The 18,232-nt window shown below is 47.2% G+C and overlaps 1 protein-coding gene across 1 annotated transcript in view; it reads left to right on the forward strand.

Moving 5' to 3' along the window:
- The first annotated feature begins 2,339 nt into the window (after positions 1 to 2,339).
- Positions 2,340 to 18,232, forward strand: part of LOC147668673 (vacuolar protein sorting-associated protein 53 homolog) — a 508,123-nt gene continuing 492,230 nt past the window's right edge. Inside the window, exon 1 of the mRNA XM_086948529.1 lies at positions 2,340 to 2,488. Coding sequence (XP_086804655.1) covers positions 2,340 to 2,488 — 149 coding nt within the window. The remainder of the gene's footprint in view (positions 2,489 to 18,232) is intronic.

Here is an 18,232-nt window from a genome sequence, read left to right on the forward strand (position 1 = left end):
GGCTCCTTCAGTCAGGACCCTGGTTACACAGCTCTACCTTTTTCTGTTTTTTTGTCAGAAATAATCTCGAGTTTTTGGGAAAATCTCTTCTTACTTCGACGTCTAACAACTTGAGAAGTAAGGTACTGTCTTTTTTGACAGATTTTGGCATTTTTTCCACTCCAAAATGCCATCTCTTTTTTACCCCTGCCCTTCTCGTGGAAAAAAGAAGGCCAGGTCAGACTCTCATGCAGTCTGTATACTTTGTCTTCCTAAGGACCATGTCCCCAAGACTTGCCCTCATTGCCAGTCTTTATCCAGAAGAACCTTGACAGACAGAGAAAGAATCTTTCTTTATGGACTGGCTGAAAAGGATAGAAACATCTTCCAGAGGCACTTCACCGGTTAGAAAAGTACTCTAAGCGGGCCAGATCCTCTTCAAGAAGATTCCACACTCTTCTTCTTCAGCGTCGGGCTCGGTGCTTAACAAACTTCCACCGGTAGGACATACGTCCGAGAGAAGACCATTGACGGCGTGCTCGCCGTCGAAAGAACACCGGCATTCAGGTGCGTCACTTCATTCGCGGTCGGTGGCGAAGAATCGTGATCCTCCGCCATCGTCAACTCGGCGTCTAGGGTTACAAGTCCTCCTCCATCGTCAACCCAGCGACGATCAGCGTCAAGGAGCAGGAGTCCTCAGCCAACCCGGCGACGATCGTCCTCGAGGAGCAGGAGTCCTCTGCCATTGTCAACCCGGCGACGATCAGCGTCGGGGAGCAGGAGTCCTCCGCCTTCGTCAACCCGGCAAGAATCGGCCTCGGGGAGCAGGAGTTCTCCGCCGTCGTCAACCCGGCAACGATCGGCGTCGAGGGGCAGGAGTCCTCCGCCTTCGTCAACCCGGCAACAATCGGCCTCGGGGAGCAGGAGTTCTCCGCCGTCGTCAACCTGGTGACGATCGGCGTCGAGGAACAGAAGCCCTCCGCCTTCGTCATCAGGGCGACGATCGGTGTTGAAGGCAAGAAACCCTCCGCCGTCGTCAACCCGGTGACAATCGGCGTCGAGGGACAGGAGTCTTTCGCCTCCGTCAACCCGATGACGATCGGTGTTGAGGAACAGAAGCCCTCCACCGTCGTTATCCCGGCGACGTTCGGCACGAGGAACAAAATCTCTCCGCCGTCGTCAGCTCGGCGCCGATCGGCGTCGAGGCACAGAGGTACTTCCACGTCGTCAGCAAGACATTCGACGTAGCGGAATAGAGAACTGACGTCAAGACCAGATCTGACAACTGGGCGAAAGTCGACGTCTGGAATGGAGATCCCATTCGACGTCGAGGGAGGCTCCGTCGGAACAGGTCATACGCTCGACGTCGAGACCGGCATCAGTGAGGTCTGGAGGAGGCTCTGTAGTTTTGGTGACTGAGCCAGCGCCACGGCACTCGTCCTATCACCCCCTTAAGGCCTCCTTCACCAGAGCATTCACCGTCTCCATCTCCAGAGCGACATTCGGATAGGTTGCGACGAAGGTCTCCTCCACAACACAGGGGTGCTTCCCCTTCTGTTCATTTGTCTCCGAGATGGCTGCTTCCACTCCATCACTGGAGTAAAAACCCTACAGGAACAACAAGGCGAGAGGAGGAATACACCAGTCCGCTCCACAGGTCGCCTCTGCAAAGATTGGCGCAAGAGGTGGATAGATCTCCATCAGCCAGACGTAGGGACCGTGGAGGCAGGTCAAGGGAGCGCAGACCTTCTGGTTCTCATCACAAGAGGATAAGGTCCCCTATATGGTCTTCCTCCTCCACTCGTTCCTCTAAGAGGGACTACTCGCCGACTCTTATCGGATAGCCCTCAATCAAGAGTATCTCCGATCGACGACATAAATACTTACCATGATGTTGTTCAGAGAGGAGCACAAAAACTGAACATCGAGATGTCGACTCCTCAGGTCGCTACAACGGTTATTTTTGAGACACTACATCAGAGTTCAGCGTAACGACCATTGCTCCCTCTGGTTCCTGGTCTTCTGGAAGCGGTGATGGACATTTTTCTAACTCCATCTTCATTTAATGCTGCACCGGCTAGAATGCAGAAGAAATATAAGCTGGCAGAGAAAGACCCTGTTTTCTTGAAATGAGATCCGTCTTCGGACTCTGTGATCATTGCCGCGGCAAGAAAAACGCATGCAGTAACTGCATCTTCGTCAGTCCCACCAGACAAGGAAAGTAGGTCCCAAGATTCTTTGGGACGGAAGGTTTGGGGGGCAGCAGGATCATCTCTGAAAGTGTCCTAGATGCACAACAGAGGAACCTTAAACTACCCTTCTCTGGCTCCTCTCTGTTTGGCTCCCACACTGATGAGGAGATGGCGAGGATGAAAGCTGAGTTAGACACTCTCAAGGCTGTGGGATTGGAAAAGAAAAAAAGAGTTCAAGCGAAGATACAGACCCAACCAGCGCAAGGGCTACCAACAGAGGGTTCAAACCCCTCAGTCATCCCAAAGCAAGAAGCAAGGCAAGTCGCAATTCCAAGGCGGAAAGTCAAACAGAGGTAGAGAAGGTCATCAACAACAATCCTCCAACACGGCCAGATCAGCATGGAAGCAATGAACACGAGCCTCCTCTGGCACCATTATCCACTCCAGTGGCAGGAAGTAGTTCACATCATCTGAGAGAGTGGTGCAACATAACAAAAGATCGGTGGGTGCTCAGTATACTACGCAATGGATACGCACTACGTTTTTGTGTGCCTCCAAAGGACATTCCTCCAAAAAGATCTCGCCCTCACCAGCTAAAGTTGCTTCGTCAGGAAGTGGTAACCCTTCTGCGAAAAAAGGCCATAGAAGAGGTACCTCCTGCTCAGCGAGGGAAGTGAGTATATTCCAGGTACTTCCTTGTGCCAAAAAGAGATCAAGAGCACAAATTCAGACCTATCCTGGACCTTCGATCGCTGAACAAAGTCATCTTGAAGGAGAAGTTTTGCATTTTGGCACTTCATCAAATATGTCCACATCTACAAGAAGGAGATTGGATGTGTTTGATTGATCCCCAAGATGCGTACTTCCACATACCAATTGTTCCACGTCATCACAAGTACCTATGATTCTTGGTCGGCAGCAAGCATTACAAGTTCAAGGTCTTGCCCTTCGGACTGAAATCTGCCCCACGAGTCTTTACCAAGTGCATGACAGTGGTGGCGGCAGCTCTGCACCAAAAGGGTCTGTTTGTTTACCCTTACTTAGACGATTGGCTGTTGAAAGGACCATCCCCTCGAAAAGTAAGGAACGACTTTAAGGTTTGTTTAAATCTGCTACACAGTTGGGCCTTCATGTGAACATGAAAAAATCGGTTCACTGGCCTACTCAGACGATCCATTATTTGGGCTCCACTCTGGATTCAAACATAGGAAGAGCGTTTCCTTTGGAGGAGACACTTTTGTCAATGGAGCAGAAATGCAATGCTCTTCTCCAGGCAGCTCAGCCAACGGTCCTGTAAGTGGCATCTCTACTAGGGTCGATGGCTTCTTGCATCTTTCTCATTCCCAACGCCAGGCTGAGGATGAGATCTTTGCAACAGGATCTGGAGGACAAGTGGGATCAAGCATCAGGTCACTGGGAAGACAGGATTGTGCTTTCTCAAGCAGCAGACTCGACCGAAGAACCTCTTGGTGGGAGTCCCCTTCCATCAACCAGTTCCGGCAGAGTCCTTGAGCACGGATGCATCTGTACAAGGATGGGGGGCACACATGGATGTCCTACAGACGCAGGGCCGGTGGTCCAGCAAGGAGCAGTCGTATCATATAAACATGTTAGAGCTGCGAGCAGTCCATCTAGCTCTAAAAGCTTTTCAGCCTTCGATCAAATCCAACTTGATTCTGATTCAAACAGACAACACAACCACCATGTATTATCTCAACAAACAGGGTGGTACATGCTCTCGCCCACTCTCCCTGAAAGCTCAAGTGATTTGGCACTGGCTTCTAGCCCGAGGCCTCTCCATCACGGCGGTGCACCTTCCAGGGGAGCAAAACATGCGAGCAGACGCACTGAGTCGGCACTTCGTAGATAAGCCAGACTGGCTGCTAAACGACGAAGTGGTGGCGGACATTTTCCATCAGTGGGGTCGACCTTCAATAGATTTGTTTGCAGATGACCAAAACGAAAAATGCCACGCCTTCGCGTCCAGGTTCTACCGTCCAGGGATGAGGGGGAATGCACTTTTGATGGATTGGTCCGGAACATTTGCATACGCCTTTCCTCCCCTATCTCTAATCCCAAAGGCGGTGTCCAAGCTCATCCGATCCAACATGACGATGATCTGGATAGCTCCATACTGGCTTCGTCAGTGGTGGTACCCAGACCTATTACAGATGTCGGTACTCCCCCACAAGAGACTGCCATACAGATCGGACCTTCTGACCAAGATGGGCGGGAAGATTCTCCATCCCAGCCTTCCCTCACTGAACTTGGCAGCATGGCTCCTGAGGTCCTGCAATATGGGCACTTGAATCTACTGCAGGACTGTATGCAAATCTTGAAGGAGGCATACAGACCATCCACGAGGGTGTTGTACTCTTTTAAGTGGAAGAGATTCTACTTGTGGTGTGCACGTAATCATTTTAATCCTACAAGGGCAGGAGGGGGTCATTCTTCTTTACCTCCTTTACTTCGCCAAGGCAGGTTTGAAGTATTCATCAATCAGGGTGCACTTGGCGGCCATTAGGGCCTACAGATGGTCACCCAACCAGCCTTCCTTTTTTCAACTGCAAGTGGTGAAGGATTTCCTACAGAGTTTAAAGAAGGTGTATACCCCTGTTTGGCCTCCTTCTCCTTCTTGGCCTCCTTCTCCATCTTGGGAGTTGAACCTAGTCCTTCCAGATTGATGGCTCCTCCCTTTGCACCCATTCATAAGGCCACGCTGCAGCAATTGACATGGAGGAATGCTTTACTAGTGACAACAACATCAGCGCGCAGAGTAAATGAGATCCTAGCGCTATGTGCCAAAGAACCATATATTGTGTTTCACCACAACAGGGTGGTGTTAAGGACTCATCCTTCTTTTTTGCCAAAGGTTGTATCTGATTTTCATGTTAACCACCAAACGATCTATCCTCCTTCTTTCCCAATTCTACTACTCCTGTGGAGAGATCACTACACTCCTTAGACCTTAAGAGAGTGCTCAAGTTCTATTTGGAGGGAAGGAAGGCCATAAGGAAACCAGACCAATTGTTTTTAAATTATGGTGCCATGAGGACAGGCTTTCCAGCTTCCAAACGGCTCATTTCAAGATGGATAGTGTCCTGTACTAGATTGGCCTACCAGTTGGTAAACAAAACCCCTATTGTTGTCTCCTAAAGCACATTCCACTAGGGGGAAAGCGGCTACAGTAGATTTCTTGCAAGATGGTCCAATGGCAAAGATTTGCAAGTCAGCAACCTGGAGATCGGTACACACTTTCACAAGGCATAACTGTCTCGAATCCGACTCCAGGGCGGATACCCAAGTAGGCCAAGCCTCCTTGAGGAATCTGTTCAGATAATAAGATATCTGTATTTTCAAGTTTAGTTATCTGAGCTTGATTGATAATTCCTTATTAGGTCTTGCCTAGCGAACGCAGCGCATGCGCTGCTTCGCCTTGGCGAAACTCTATTGTTGTGGCTTTGGTGCGGAAGAGAGACAAAACATGTGTGCGCCCGGACAGGAGATGTGCACGCGTACTGACAGGAGATGTGCACTCCGTACGCCTGCAGCTCTCCTGTCCCCGCGTAGGGCTGGCATTTAAACACAGCGCGCGAATGGCACGCTTTCACTTTTCCTTTCTTCCAGGTGGCTTGGTCCGCATCGGATTTCCAATGCGCTGCATCCAGATATATTACAACGGTGCAAAATAGTGGCTAACTACTGAAATAAATTTACAGCTTGTCAACTTTCATGTTAGTTTATTTTGGGAGGGTAAAACAACTGATCCCACCCTTGGACGGCCTTTTTATTGTGATTTTACCTGTCTACATGGGTTTCGCTCCTCGCATTCTGGTAGTGCGTGCATGTTGGCCTACGTTAATGGTCCTCTGAGCTGTGGGATGTGGTAATGTTGCTTGTCGGATTGGAGTTCTACTTTGGTGCATGGTTCAGCAGATCACACATGTTGGGAACCAGTGCTGCAGCCAGCCTTGCATCTTACGACTAACTTTGGGATTTGTTCTTTACCTTAAATGCAGTAACACTGCTTGTGAATGCCCAAGACACACAAGCTCTTCTCAGCAGTGTACAGATTGACACAACTGCTGCAAATGTAAGCCGTTGTACAGCCCTAAAAATGTGTTTACATACCACGTATATCCCTAGTCCTTTCTTTAACATCAAATTCAGAAATTTAGCAGTAAGAGCTTGAGGGGCGGCCTTTGCACAAAGCTTGTTCTGTTTGCCATTCAGACCAGTAGCTCCGCACTATATGGATTTTGCAACTTCTAGTAAGCCTGCACTCTCAGGAGTAAATGGAGATGTAACATTTGCAAATCCTATTAAACACGTTCAGGATGTAGTATTTTATCCATCTATATAGTCGCTCCAGAGGATGAACCATTGATAATTGTGAATATTTGCACACAACGCAGTCCATTCCTATGATACGTTCATTTTTTAGGTAACGAATGCCACTCTGCGTTCATTTTTAGTCAACAGAGGCTAGTAATAATTGCTGAAGTGGAATTGTGCACTGTACTGTACTTGCCAGCAGGGTGGCTCATTGAGCTAAAAGCTTGCTATTAACATCCGCTGCGATCTGTGTTCACACAATCGTTTTCTAGCAGGGTCAATTGAACCTTCCATTTTTCTGTGTAATTGGAACAACTGTAATTTTAAAGCGCCTAGAAGCTGTTTGCAGTATAAAGTACAATTAATAAACACATTAGTGTTGTAAACTGTTAGGCATAATTGCCACACAATCTATGGTTTTCTGCTGTGCTGTCTTATTCCTGCAGCAACAGTTTTAAATTAGTGCCTGTATATGGTGGTCTCTTCAGGTAGACATCTTAGCTGATGGTGATTTGCATATAAAACATTGGCACTCAGGAGATGGAGATGGAGTCAGAGTACGTTTCCAAGCACTCCAGCACTGAAGAGCAAGAGTGGGGGCAGTGGGCAGACGTGAAAATGTAAAGTGTGGGAGAATACAGCGAGAGGGCACGGAAAAGATGGAAAGGGTACTGTTTTAGTGCATTGATGGAGAAAGTAGAACAGGGAAATGTTGTAAATAAAGATGGAGAGCATTCTATGGATAGGACTTGTAATCATTGTAATCTACTCACTTATTTTACTGTCCATGTTATCCAATCAGAGGTTTTCAACCCAGAGTTGAGACACAAACAGGAAGTGAAAATACGCACATTCACTGGGGCAAGTCCATGTTTTTCATCCAACAAGTTCTAGGCGAAACCTCTAAAGATCATTGTATTCTAGCACAGTGGCCACTTTAATCCTAGCATTCTACAGCCTGTGCCTCGACTCTGGGTGAGTCTGCACAGTTAGGATGGACGGGTATAGAAAGGGTTCTGTTTAGGTCAAGCCTAACAAACAGCGCAAGCAGTCTAGTTATGAAAGAATTATTGTGCACTTGCGAAGAACTTTGAGGCTTGCAGTCCACTCATTCCTTACCATTGGCTGGCTTTACTGTCGCTATCATTTGCCCGATTTTTATTCAGTGGCTTGCCTTATCTTTTTTGGGTCTGTGTTTCGCCTGGAGTGTTCCCAATTTACTTGTTTTCCTTTGCCCGCAGGTGGAAGAGGTGAGGCTCGCTATTCTATTCTAGTGCTTATGACTATTGATGAAGATCCCATGGAAGAGAAGGATTAGTTACTTACCTGTAATCCTAGTTCTCTTCCAGGGGTATCCTCATCAAAGTCTTAAGCAACCCTCCCGCCTCCCCGGGTAAAGGAACTTTGTTTAAAGAAATGTCAACTCTTTGTTCCCTGGCCTTTGGGTCACCGTAAAGAACAACCGACCTGTCACCCCTGAGGCATGATGGGAACTAGGATCATGGCTGCCTTAAAGGCACGGTGCCAGTTTATTTCTATGTTGCTAAGGGTTAGCTTTTCAGCTTTTCTATGCTATGTTTTCTACAATGCAGCCTGTGAGCTGTCAATGCTTTCAGTCCTATCTGAGGGATTGTGCTAAGTAGTAAGCATTAAAACAGTTTTCAAACTTGCTTTGCTGTTTGTTTTTCCCTGTTTTTAATGTATTGTTTATAATATACAGGGGAGTCCTTACAGCATTATTCAGCTATAGTGTATGGAAGGCTGTATCCATCGTATTATCTTTTACATATATTGTCTGATCTAAACAATTGATCTCCATCTTGCTTATTGTATTTGTAAAGTGCAAGTTGAGGTCATTCCCTTAAATTTGACCGAGGAACACCCTGGCGCTTTCTTCCATACCCCTACAAACAATAAATATGTTGTCAATAAAGCAGCTACAATGTACAACTTTTTCCTCCTATATATCATGGTAACTGGTCCAGATCATCTGCTCCTCCCACCAGCCCATATGTAAATTCACATGTGTGTGAAGCAGGTGACGTTTTCCGTGCCACGAATCTGATGGAAGAGTTCACCATTGAAATTGAAAAAATTACTGTTTAGACAGCAATCCACCATAGTAGGCAACATCTGAGTATGCTGTCACAATTTCAGTGGCCTTGCCCAAAGGAAGTGACTAACCGCTCTAAGGCCATCTTTGAGTTTAATACTAATAAACATTGTGGTGACATCAACTGTAATTAGTACGTAATATTCGTCCCCTGGGAGAATATAAATTCTGCGCAAAAGATCTCCTGTGTCTTGTATATAAGATGGGAGACTTCTCACTAAGGTTCCCAATAACGATCAACATACTTAGATGTATTCTCAAAAGTGCTGCCTATAGCAGAGACAATATCATGTCCTGGTGGATTTTCTCGATCTTTGTGGACTTTAGGGATCAAATACATCACTTGTGTCATTAGATTATCTGTTTTGAGGAACAAATATTCCTCATGACTGAGTAAACCCTTGTCTTTCCATACCTGTAACTCTGAAGCAAACTTCATTTGTACTGATATCATTGATTCCTTTGTTACTTTACAATAACACAATATATTGTTCAGTTGTTTATATGTCTCAGTCAGATACTTCTCTTTGACCCACAATACAATATTACTACCTTTGTCAGATTATCTGCATGCAATTTATTGATCAACATTTGATGTTATTTTTGACACTGATTATTATCATTCTTACTGCTATTAATATACAGGTTTTTTAATTAATTGATTACTAGATCACTGAAAACATCAATTGCATCATTTGATATCATTGGGGGGGAACTTAAATTTGGGTCTAGAATTAGTGAGGGCTTCACCAAAGATATCTATTATTCTTCAATCAGCATCTCTTCTTCATTGACTCGTCCTTATATTCCCATGTTCTCATTTTCCAGCTCCCGGAGTTCCGGCATTAAATTCATGTCTTCGACTGTTAGGGCACTCTGTTGGTCTCTCGTCCTTCTTACATCTGTTGATCTCTTTTTGTTATTCTGTTTAAGCATGAAAAACTTCTTTAATTTGATGTTCCTTATAAATTTGAAGAAATCATTTCTCGTTCGAGCGTAACTCATATTCTGTTCAGGGCGGAATGAAAGTCCCAATTAAGGATCTTTGTTTCTTGAGATGTTAGGTCAATGTCCATCAGGTTTATAATGGAATTCTCAGTGTTGTCAGTACTCTATGGTGTTTTTACTATGGCGTGTCCCATTTTAAATTCTTTTCTTTGGATTTATTTTCTTTGCCTTGGTCCCCTCCTCCTTTTTCTCCTCTGCCCCTTTCTTTTGGAGGTTTTGCATTTGGTTGTTGCTGCCTTGAGGCTTAACTTGAATCTCCGATCCTGGTGTAAAAACCCACATGTATGTACATGCATGCCATGTGCTTTAGGTAGAGGGATTGATAGAACATAATATAACATGATCATAGCTAAAACATCATTATCTTTATGTCACAAGTTTGTAGTCTAGCAAGGCAGAGATTGCCTTCCATCATTCTAAAGGTACCATTAAACAGGTCAATATTAAAATCTGTTAATTGCCGCGCTCGGAAAATGCAGAAATATGTTTTGGATACTATACAAAAAATTACACCATAAGCCCCCTCTCAAAATTAACACAGCCTATCAAATGCCTACATCCTGTATTAGACCCAGGGGGATAAAGGGAGTATCTAACTAGAATTAACCATTCATCAAATACGTAAATTGTCATCAGGTCAACTGTTCTTCTGCCTGCCGTACAAGCACATCCTTCACTCTCCTGTTGTCTTTATGTGAGGAAGTGGGATCTATGTGGCACTGAGTGGCTGCATTGCAATCGCCCGCCCAGTAACCTCTAATGGTTAGCCTGTCCTGGGCCAGCAGGTCTGTGGGTAGTCTCCTGGGGGTGAGACATGACGTAGCTGTCACCCAGAGAGGAGCCGGCACAACGCGAGCATAGGTGGATTTGCCTACATACCCATGGTTTGCCTGCACCTCTATGACTGCCCCACAAATGTCCAATGTGGAGAAAATGTTTATAGAGGCCCTTATAGCACGTGCTGTTGTTAGCTCTGCCATTTGACTTATTGTCAACAATTCTTTAAAATAAACACAGTGTGTCTCTATATTGGCTCCGGACAGAGGATCATTTTGCTATCTCTTTATGCTAATGACCAAATTAGTGTATCATTCTACTTTCAATAAATGTGGCCTCCTTGTGGAACTCACTGCCCTTACAACTGCGCTCCGAAGCCAGTCTTCTTAGGTTCCGTAAACTTTTAAAAACTTTTTTGTTCTCTGTTTAATCTTTTCATTCTTTTAGTAGTGTTATGTTCTGATAAGCGCGGGGATGCCTATTGGTAACCAGGCGCTATACAAAACTCAGAATAATAATAATAATAATAATAATACTTCCTACTTAGTCCATCCTGCATGGGGGACTATTTTACATATCAGAAGTACACTAAATCATGATACATTACATCCTTTATCTTGTAGACACATTACTTAAAGAAAGTAAACATTTTATTTCGTTTTTTTCACTGCAATTTGCAATAGGTCTCGCATTAGGAAAGTTTGAGCTATTGGTATTGTAAATGACAAATATTTTATTTATGTGTTGGTTTTGAAAATAGGGAAATGAATAGCTTTTTCATTTACAATGCCAATAGTTTTAACTTTTGCAAATGTGACACCTATAGCATTTGTAATGCAATATGTGTTGTATTCATGTGACTTAGATGTATTGATATTACAAATAACAATGGCTTTTCATTTTTTTAAATAATTAATACTTCAATAAAAGTTATTGTAATTTATAATGGCAATAGCTTAAACTTTTGTAAATAACTTTTGTAAAGATTATGTTCAGTGTATTTTATTGTGACGAAAATCCAAGAACAGAAGTGAAATATTAACATCTTTTTGTGACATTTGTAATAAAGCTTGGAATATTGAGAGAACATATTTGAACCAGTTGTTGTTGAATGGTTGCACAGATTGATGCTGTGGTGGTGCTGAGTGATGATGTGGTGGCGACGAGTGATGCTGTGGTGTTCAGTGATGTTATGGTAGTGTATAGTGATATTGTGGTGCCCCTGAGTGATGCTGTGGTGGTGCTGAGTGATGCTGTGGTGATGCGATAGATAGAGTGAGCGCATTAGATAGAAAGATAGAGTGGGGGCGATAGATAGAGTGAGGGCGATCGATAGATAGATAAAGTGATGGCGATAGATGGAGTGGGTGCGATAGATAGACAGATAGAGTGAGGGCGATAGATAGATAGTGAGGGTGATAGATAGGTAGATAGAGTGCGGGCGATAGATGGAGGGCGATAGATAGAGTGAGGGCGATAGATAGAGTGAGGGCGATAGATAGAGTGAGGGCGATAGATAGAGTGAGGGCGATAGATAGAGTGAGGGCGATGGATAGAGTGAGGGCGATGGATAGAGTGAGGGCGATGGATAGAGTGAGGGCGATGGATAGAGTGAGGGCGATGGATAGAGTGAGGGCGATGGATAGAGTGAGGGCGATGGATAGAGTGAGGGCGATGGATAGATAGAGTGAGGGCGATGGATAGATAGAGTGAGGGCGATGGATAGATAGAGTGAGGGCGATGGATAGATAGAGTGAGGGCGATGGATAGATAGAGTGAGGGCGATGGATAGATAGAGTGAGGGCGATGGATAGAGTGAGGGCGATGGATAGAGTGAGGGCGATGGATAGAGTGAGGGCGATGGATAGATAGATAGATAGAGTGAGGGCGATGGATAGAGTGAGGGCGATGGATAGATAGATAGATAGAGTGAGGGCGATGGATAGAGTGAGGGCGATGGATAGATAGATAGAGTGAGGGCGATGGATAGATAGAGTGAGGGCGATGGATAGATAGATTGAGGGCGATGGATAGAGTGAGGGCGATGGATAGAGTGAGGGCGATGGATAGAGTGAGGGCGATGGATAGAGTGAGGGCGATGGATAGAGTGAGGGCGATGGATAGAGTGAGGGCGATGGATAGAGTGAGGGCGATGGATAGAGTGAGGGCGATGGATAGATAGAGTGAGGGCGATGGATAGATAGAGTGAGGGCGATGGATAGATAGAGTGAGGGCGATGGATAGAGTGAGGGCGATGGATGGATAGATAGATAGATAGAGTGAGGGCGATGGATAGAGTGAGGGGGATGGATAGATAGATAGAGTGAGGGCGATGGATAGATAGAGTGAGGGCGATGGATAGAGTGAGGGCGATGGATAGAGTGAGGGCGATGGATAGATAGATAGATAGTGAGGGCGATGGATAGAGTGAGGGCGATAGATAGATAGATAGATAGATAGATAGATAGAGTGAGGGCGATGGATAGATAGATAGATAGATAGATAGATAGATAGATAGTGAGGGCGATGGATAGAGTGAGGGCGATGGATAGATAGATAGATAGATAGATAGATAGATAGATAGATAGATAGATAGATAGAGTGAGGGCGATGGATAGATAGATAGATAGATAGATAGATAGAGTGAGGGCGATGGATAGAGTGAGGGCGATGGATAGATAGATAAAGTGATGGCGATAGATGGAGTGGGTGCGATAGATGGAGTGGGTGCGATAGATAGACAGATAGAGTGAGGGCGATGGATAGATAGAGTGAGGGCGATGGATAGATAGAGTGAGGGCGATGGATAGATAGAGTGAGGGCGATGGATAGATAGAGTGAGGGCGATGGATAGATAGAGTGAGGGCGATGGATAGATAGAGTGAGGGCGATGGATAGATAGAGTGAGGGCGATGGATAGATAGAGTGAGGGCAATGGATAGATAGAGTGAGGGCAATGGATAGATAGAGTGAGGGCGATGGATAGATAGATAGAGTGAGGGCGATGGATAGATAGATAGAGTGAGGGCGATGGATAGAGTGAGGGCGATGGATAGAGTGAGGGCGATGGATAGAGTGAGGGCGATGGATAGAGTGAGGGCGATGGATAGAGTGAGGGCGATGGATAGATAGATAGAGTGAGGGCGATGGATAGAGTGAGGGCGATGGATAGAGTGAGGGCGATGGATAGAGTGAGGGCGATGGATAGAGTGAGGGCGATAGATAGATAGATAGAGTGAGAGCGATGGATAGAGTGAGGGCGATGGATAGATAGATAGAGTGAGGGCGATGGATAGATAGAGTGAGGGCGATGGATAGAGTGAGGGCGATGGATAGATAGAGTGAGGGCGATGGATAGAGTGAGGGCGATGGATAGATAGATAGATAGAGTGAGGGCGATGGATAGAGTGAGGGCGATGGATAGATAGATAGAGTGAGGGCGATGGATAGAGTGAGGGCGATGGATAGATAGATAGATAGATAGATAGATAGATAGATAGAGTGAGGGCGATGGATAGAGTGAGGGCGATGGATAGATAGATAGAGTGAGGGCGATGGATAGATAGATAGATAGAGTGAGGGCGATGGATAGAGTGAGGGCGATGGATAGATAGATAGAGTGAGGGCGATGGATAGATAGATAGATAGAGTGAGGGCGATGGATAGTCAAGTCAAGTCAGAAATTTATATAGCGCGCTACATACCCATAGGGTCTCAAGGCGCTTGAGGAAGGAGGGAAATTACTTATCGAATATCCAAGTTTTAAGTTGCTTTCTGAATGCTAGGTGGTTCTGAGTAAGCCGAAGGTGAGTGGGGAGAGAGTTCCAGGTTTTGGCTGCTAGGTAGGAGAAGGATCTACCTCCCATGGTGGCTTTGTTGATGCGGGGAACAGTGGCCAGGGCTTGGTTGGAGGATCGTAGATTACGGGAGGGGGTGTAGAAGGACAGGCGTGTGTTGAGGCATTCGGGTCCAAGTTCGTAAAGTGCTTTGTGTGCGTGGGTTAATAGGCGGAAGGTAATTCTCTTATTTATGGGGAGCCAGTGGAGGTTTTTCAGGTGACCAGAGATGTGTTCTTTACGCGGGATATCAAGTATGAGCCTGGCTGAGGCGTTCTGGATGCGTTGGAGTTTTTTCTGGAGTTTTGCGGTGGTACCGGCGTATAGGGTGTTTCCGTAGTCCAGGCGACTCGTGACAAGTGCGTGAGTGACCGTTTCTCTAGTTTCGGTGGGGATCCAGCGAAAAGGTTTTTTGAGCATGCGAAGAATGTTGAAGCAGGATGATGAGACAGCGTTGACTTGTCTGGTCATTGAGAGTGAGGAGTCCAGGATGACGCCCAGGTTCCGTGCGTGGTTCGTCGGGGTGGGTGCTTTTCCAAGGGCCTCTGGCCACCAAGAGTCGTCCCAGGCGGAGGGGGATGTACCTAAGATTAGGACTTCTGTTTTGTCTGAGTTCAGTTTCAGAAGGCTGTGTTTCATCCACTCGGCTACTTCTTTCATTCCTTCGTGTAAGTTGTTTTTGGCGGTGTTGGGGTTCTTGGTGAGTGAGAGGATCAGTTGGGTGTCATCAGCGTAGGAGATGATGTTGAGATTGTGTTGGCGAACGATGGCTGCGAGGGGGCTCATGTATACGTTGAAGAGGGTGGGGCTGAGTGATGATCCTTGCGGCACGCCGCAGATGACTTCAGAGGCCTCTGATTTGAATGGAGGGAGTCGGACTCTCTGAGTTCTTCCGGTGAGGAAAGAGGTGATCCATTCCAGAGCTTTTCCTTGGATTCCGATGTTGCTGAGTCGCTGTAATAGGGTGCTGTGGCAGACTGTGTCGAAGGCTGCGGAGAGGTCAAGAAGGATGAGGGCGACTGTTTCTCCATTATCCAGTAGTGTTCGAATGTCATCTGTTGCTGCGATGAGTGCGGTCTCAGTGCTGTGTTTGGCTCGGAATCCGGACTGTGAGGGGTCGAGGGATTTGTTGCTTTCGAGAAAGGCGGCAAGCTGGTTGTTGACAGCTTTCTCGATGACTTTGGCCGGGAAAGGAAGGAGCGAGATGGGGCGGTAGTTTTTGAGTTCGGTGGGGTCAGCTGTGGGTTTCTTCAGAAGGGCGCTGAGTTCTGCGTGTTTCCAGCTTTCCGGGAAGGTGGCGGAGTTGAGGGAGCAGTTGATGACGTCTCGGAGGCGTGGTGCTATGATGGAGTCTGCTTTGTTGAAGATGTGGTGAGGGCATGGGTCAGTTGGGGATCCTGAGTGGATGGAGTTCATCAGGCGGATGGTGTCCTCAGTGGAGATTGGGTTCCAGTCGTTGAGGATGTTCAAGGGGGGAGAAGGTCCTGCAGAAGGTTGGGTGGGTAGGTCTTCGGGTCGCTTGTCGAAGCTGTTGTGGATGTCTGCAATTTTGTTGTGGAAGAAGGAGGCTAGGGAGTCGCAGAGGACTTGAGAGGGGGTGATGTTGTTGGAGTTGGCTGATGGGTTGGTGAATTCTTTGACGATGTTGAATAACTCCTTGCTATTGTGGGTGTTGTTATCTTGTCGGTCTTTGAAGGCGGCTTTCTTGGCAGACCGGATTAGTTGGTGGTGTATGCGGGTGGCGTTTTTGAAGGCGTCTCTGGTGTTGGAGTTAGGGTCTTTTTTCCAGGCTTTCTCGAGGGAGCGGCAGAGTTTCTTGGATTTCTTAAGATCATCGTTGAACCAGGAGGCCTTCTTGCTGCTTAGTTTGTTTTGATGTTTTTTCAACGGTGCTAGGATGTCGGCGCTATTGGATAGCCATTGGGTGAAGTTAATGGCTGCTTGGTCGGGGTTTGAGGAGTGGACAGGAGGGATTTGGAGGAGCGATGAAGAGATCTGGTCGATGGTGAGTTTGTTCCAATTTCTACGCAAGGTGGGTTGAGGGTGGTAGTGGATTGTGGGCTTATTGTAGAGAAAGTGAACGCAGCTGTGGTCCGTCCAATGAAGAGCTGTGGTGTGGCTGAAGGAGACGTATTTGCTGGAGGTGAAGATAGGGTCGAGTGTGTGACCTGCAATGTGGGTGGGGGAAGTGACAAGTTGTTTAAGTCCGAGGTTTGCGAGGTTGTCCAGAAGGGTGGTAGCGCTCTTGTCATTGCTCTTTTCTAGGTGAAAATTGAGGTCTCCCAATAGGATGTAGTCCTCGGAGGGGAGGGCGTGTGGGGTGATGAAGTCAGTGATATCGTCATTGAATTGCGCCCGGGGGCCCGGGGGCCGGTAGAGAAGGGTGCCTCTAAGTGTGGTTTTGGGGTCGGTGTGGATCTGGAAGTGGAGGTGCTCGGCGCTGGCAAGGTTGTCATCTGAGCTGGTTGAGATGTGAATGGAATTCTTGTGGACGATGGCGATGCCTCCTCCTGTGTTCTTGACGCGGTCCTTACGGATGATCTTGTATCCTTCCAGGATGGCAATGGTGATGTCTGGGGCTGAGGAGGCGTTCATCCATGTTTCTGTTAGGAAGGCGACGTCTGGTGAGATGGTGTCTAGTAGATTCCAAAGGTCGATGGCATGTCTGTGGATTGAGCGGGTGTTGAGCAGGATGCATTTTAGGTGGTTGGTGTCGGGTCTCTGTGTTGCGTTGGTGGACGAGGAGTAGGTTTTGGTGCCGTCGAACTTGCAGGAGTTGCATGAGAAGGGTCCATGGGTGTGTCCAGGGGCGGCTTGGACGCAGTTGAGGGAGCGGCCGGAGTTAAGGGCTAGGAGAGAGGCGGCATCGTATGTAATGCGGGGTGGGTGGGTGGTACGAGGGGCAGAGAGTCTGGCGCTGGGCGCGGTCCAGGCGCGGACGGGCGTAGACGGGCTTACCTTTGGCGCACCTTCGGCGCGAATAGGGCGCGGTCGCTGCGCGTGAACGCTGCGCGCAAATGCGACGGTCATATATGGAAAGTGGAAAGGGGGAGGGGCGAGGGCGGCTCAGCTGGGAGGCGGGGCGGGCTCAAGGGAACGCACACGGAGCACAACAACAACAAAAACAAAATGGAGGGGGGAGCAGAGCAGGGCGCCGGGGGATATCGCGCAATTAAACTGCAAGTCAGATATAGAGCAAGCCAGCTAAGCAGCAACCAAGCAAGGTAAATGCAATTAAATTCCAGGCGCAAATATTACAAGTTAATCACAATGCAGCACAATGCAACGATACCGCGTCTCGGCAGAGAGACAGGGGAGCGACCACTCAGGGCAGGAGCGATGAGGGGATAGAGTGAGGGCGATGGATAGATAGATAGAGTGAGGGCAATGGATAGAGTGAGGGCGATGGATAGATAGATAGAGCGAGGGCGATGGATAGAGTGAGGGCGATGGATAGATAGAGTGAGTGAGGGGGATGGATAGAGTGAAGGCGATGGATAGATAGATAGAGCGAGGGCGATGGATAGAGTGAGGGCGATGGATAGATAGAGTGAGGGCGATGGATAGAGTGAGGGCGATGGATAGATAGATAGAGTGAGGGCGATGGATAGAGTGAGGGCGATGGATAGATAGATAGAGTGAGGGCGATGGATAGATAGATAGAGTGAGGGCGATGGATAGATAGATAGATAGTGAGGGCGATGGATAGATAGATAGATAGATAGAGTGAGGGCGATAGATAGATAGAGTGAGGGCGATAGATAGATAGAGTGAGGGCGATGGATAGATAGATAGACAGTGAGGGCGATAGATAGATAGATAGAGTGAGGGCAATAGATAGATGGTTGTATGAGTGTGGGGGGTTGAGTGTGTGTGGGGGGTATTGTGTGTGTGGGGGGTATTGTGTGTGTGGGGGGTTGTGTGTGTGGGGGTATTGGTGTGTGTGTGGGGGGTATTGTGTGTGTGGGGGGTTGTGTGTGTGGGGGTATTGG

The sequence above is a fragment of the Lissotriton vulgaris genome, unplaced genomic scaffold, assembly GCF_964263255.1.
Source record: "Lissotriton vulgaris unplaced genomic scaffold, aLisVul1.2 SCAFFOLD_1307, whole genome shotgun sequence".
Classification (NCBI taxonomy): domain Eukaryota; kingdom Metazoa; phylum Chordata; class Amphibia; order Caudata; family Salamandridae; genus Lissotriton; species Lissotriton vulgaris.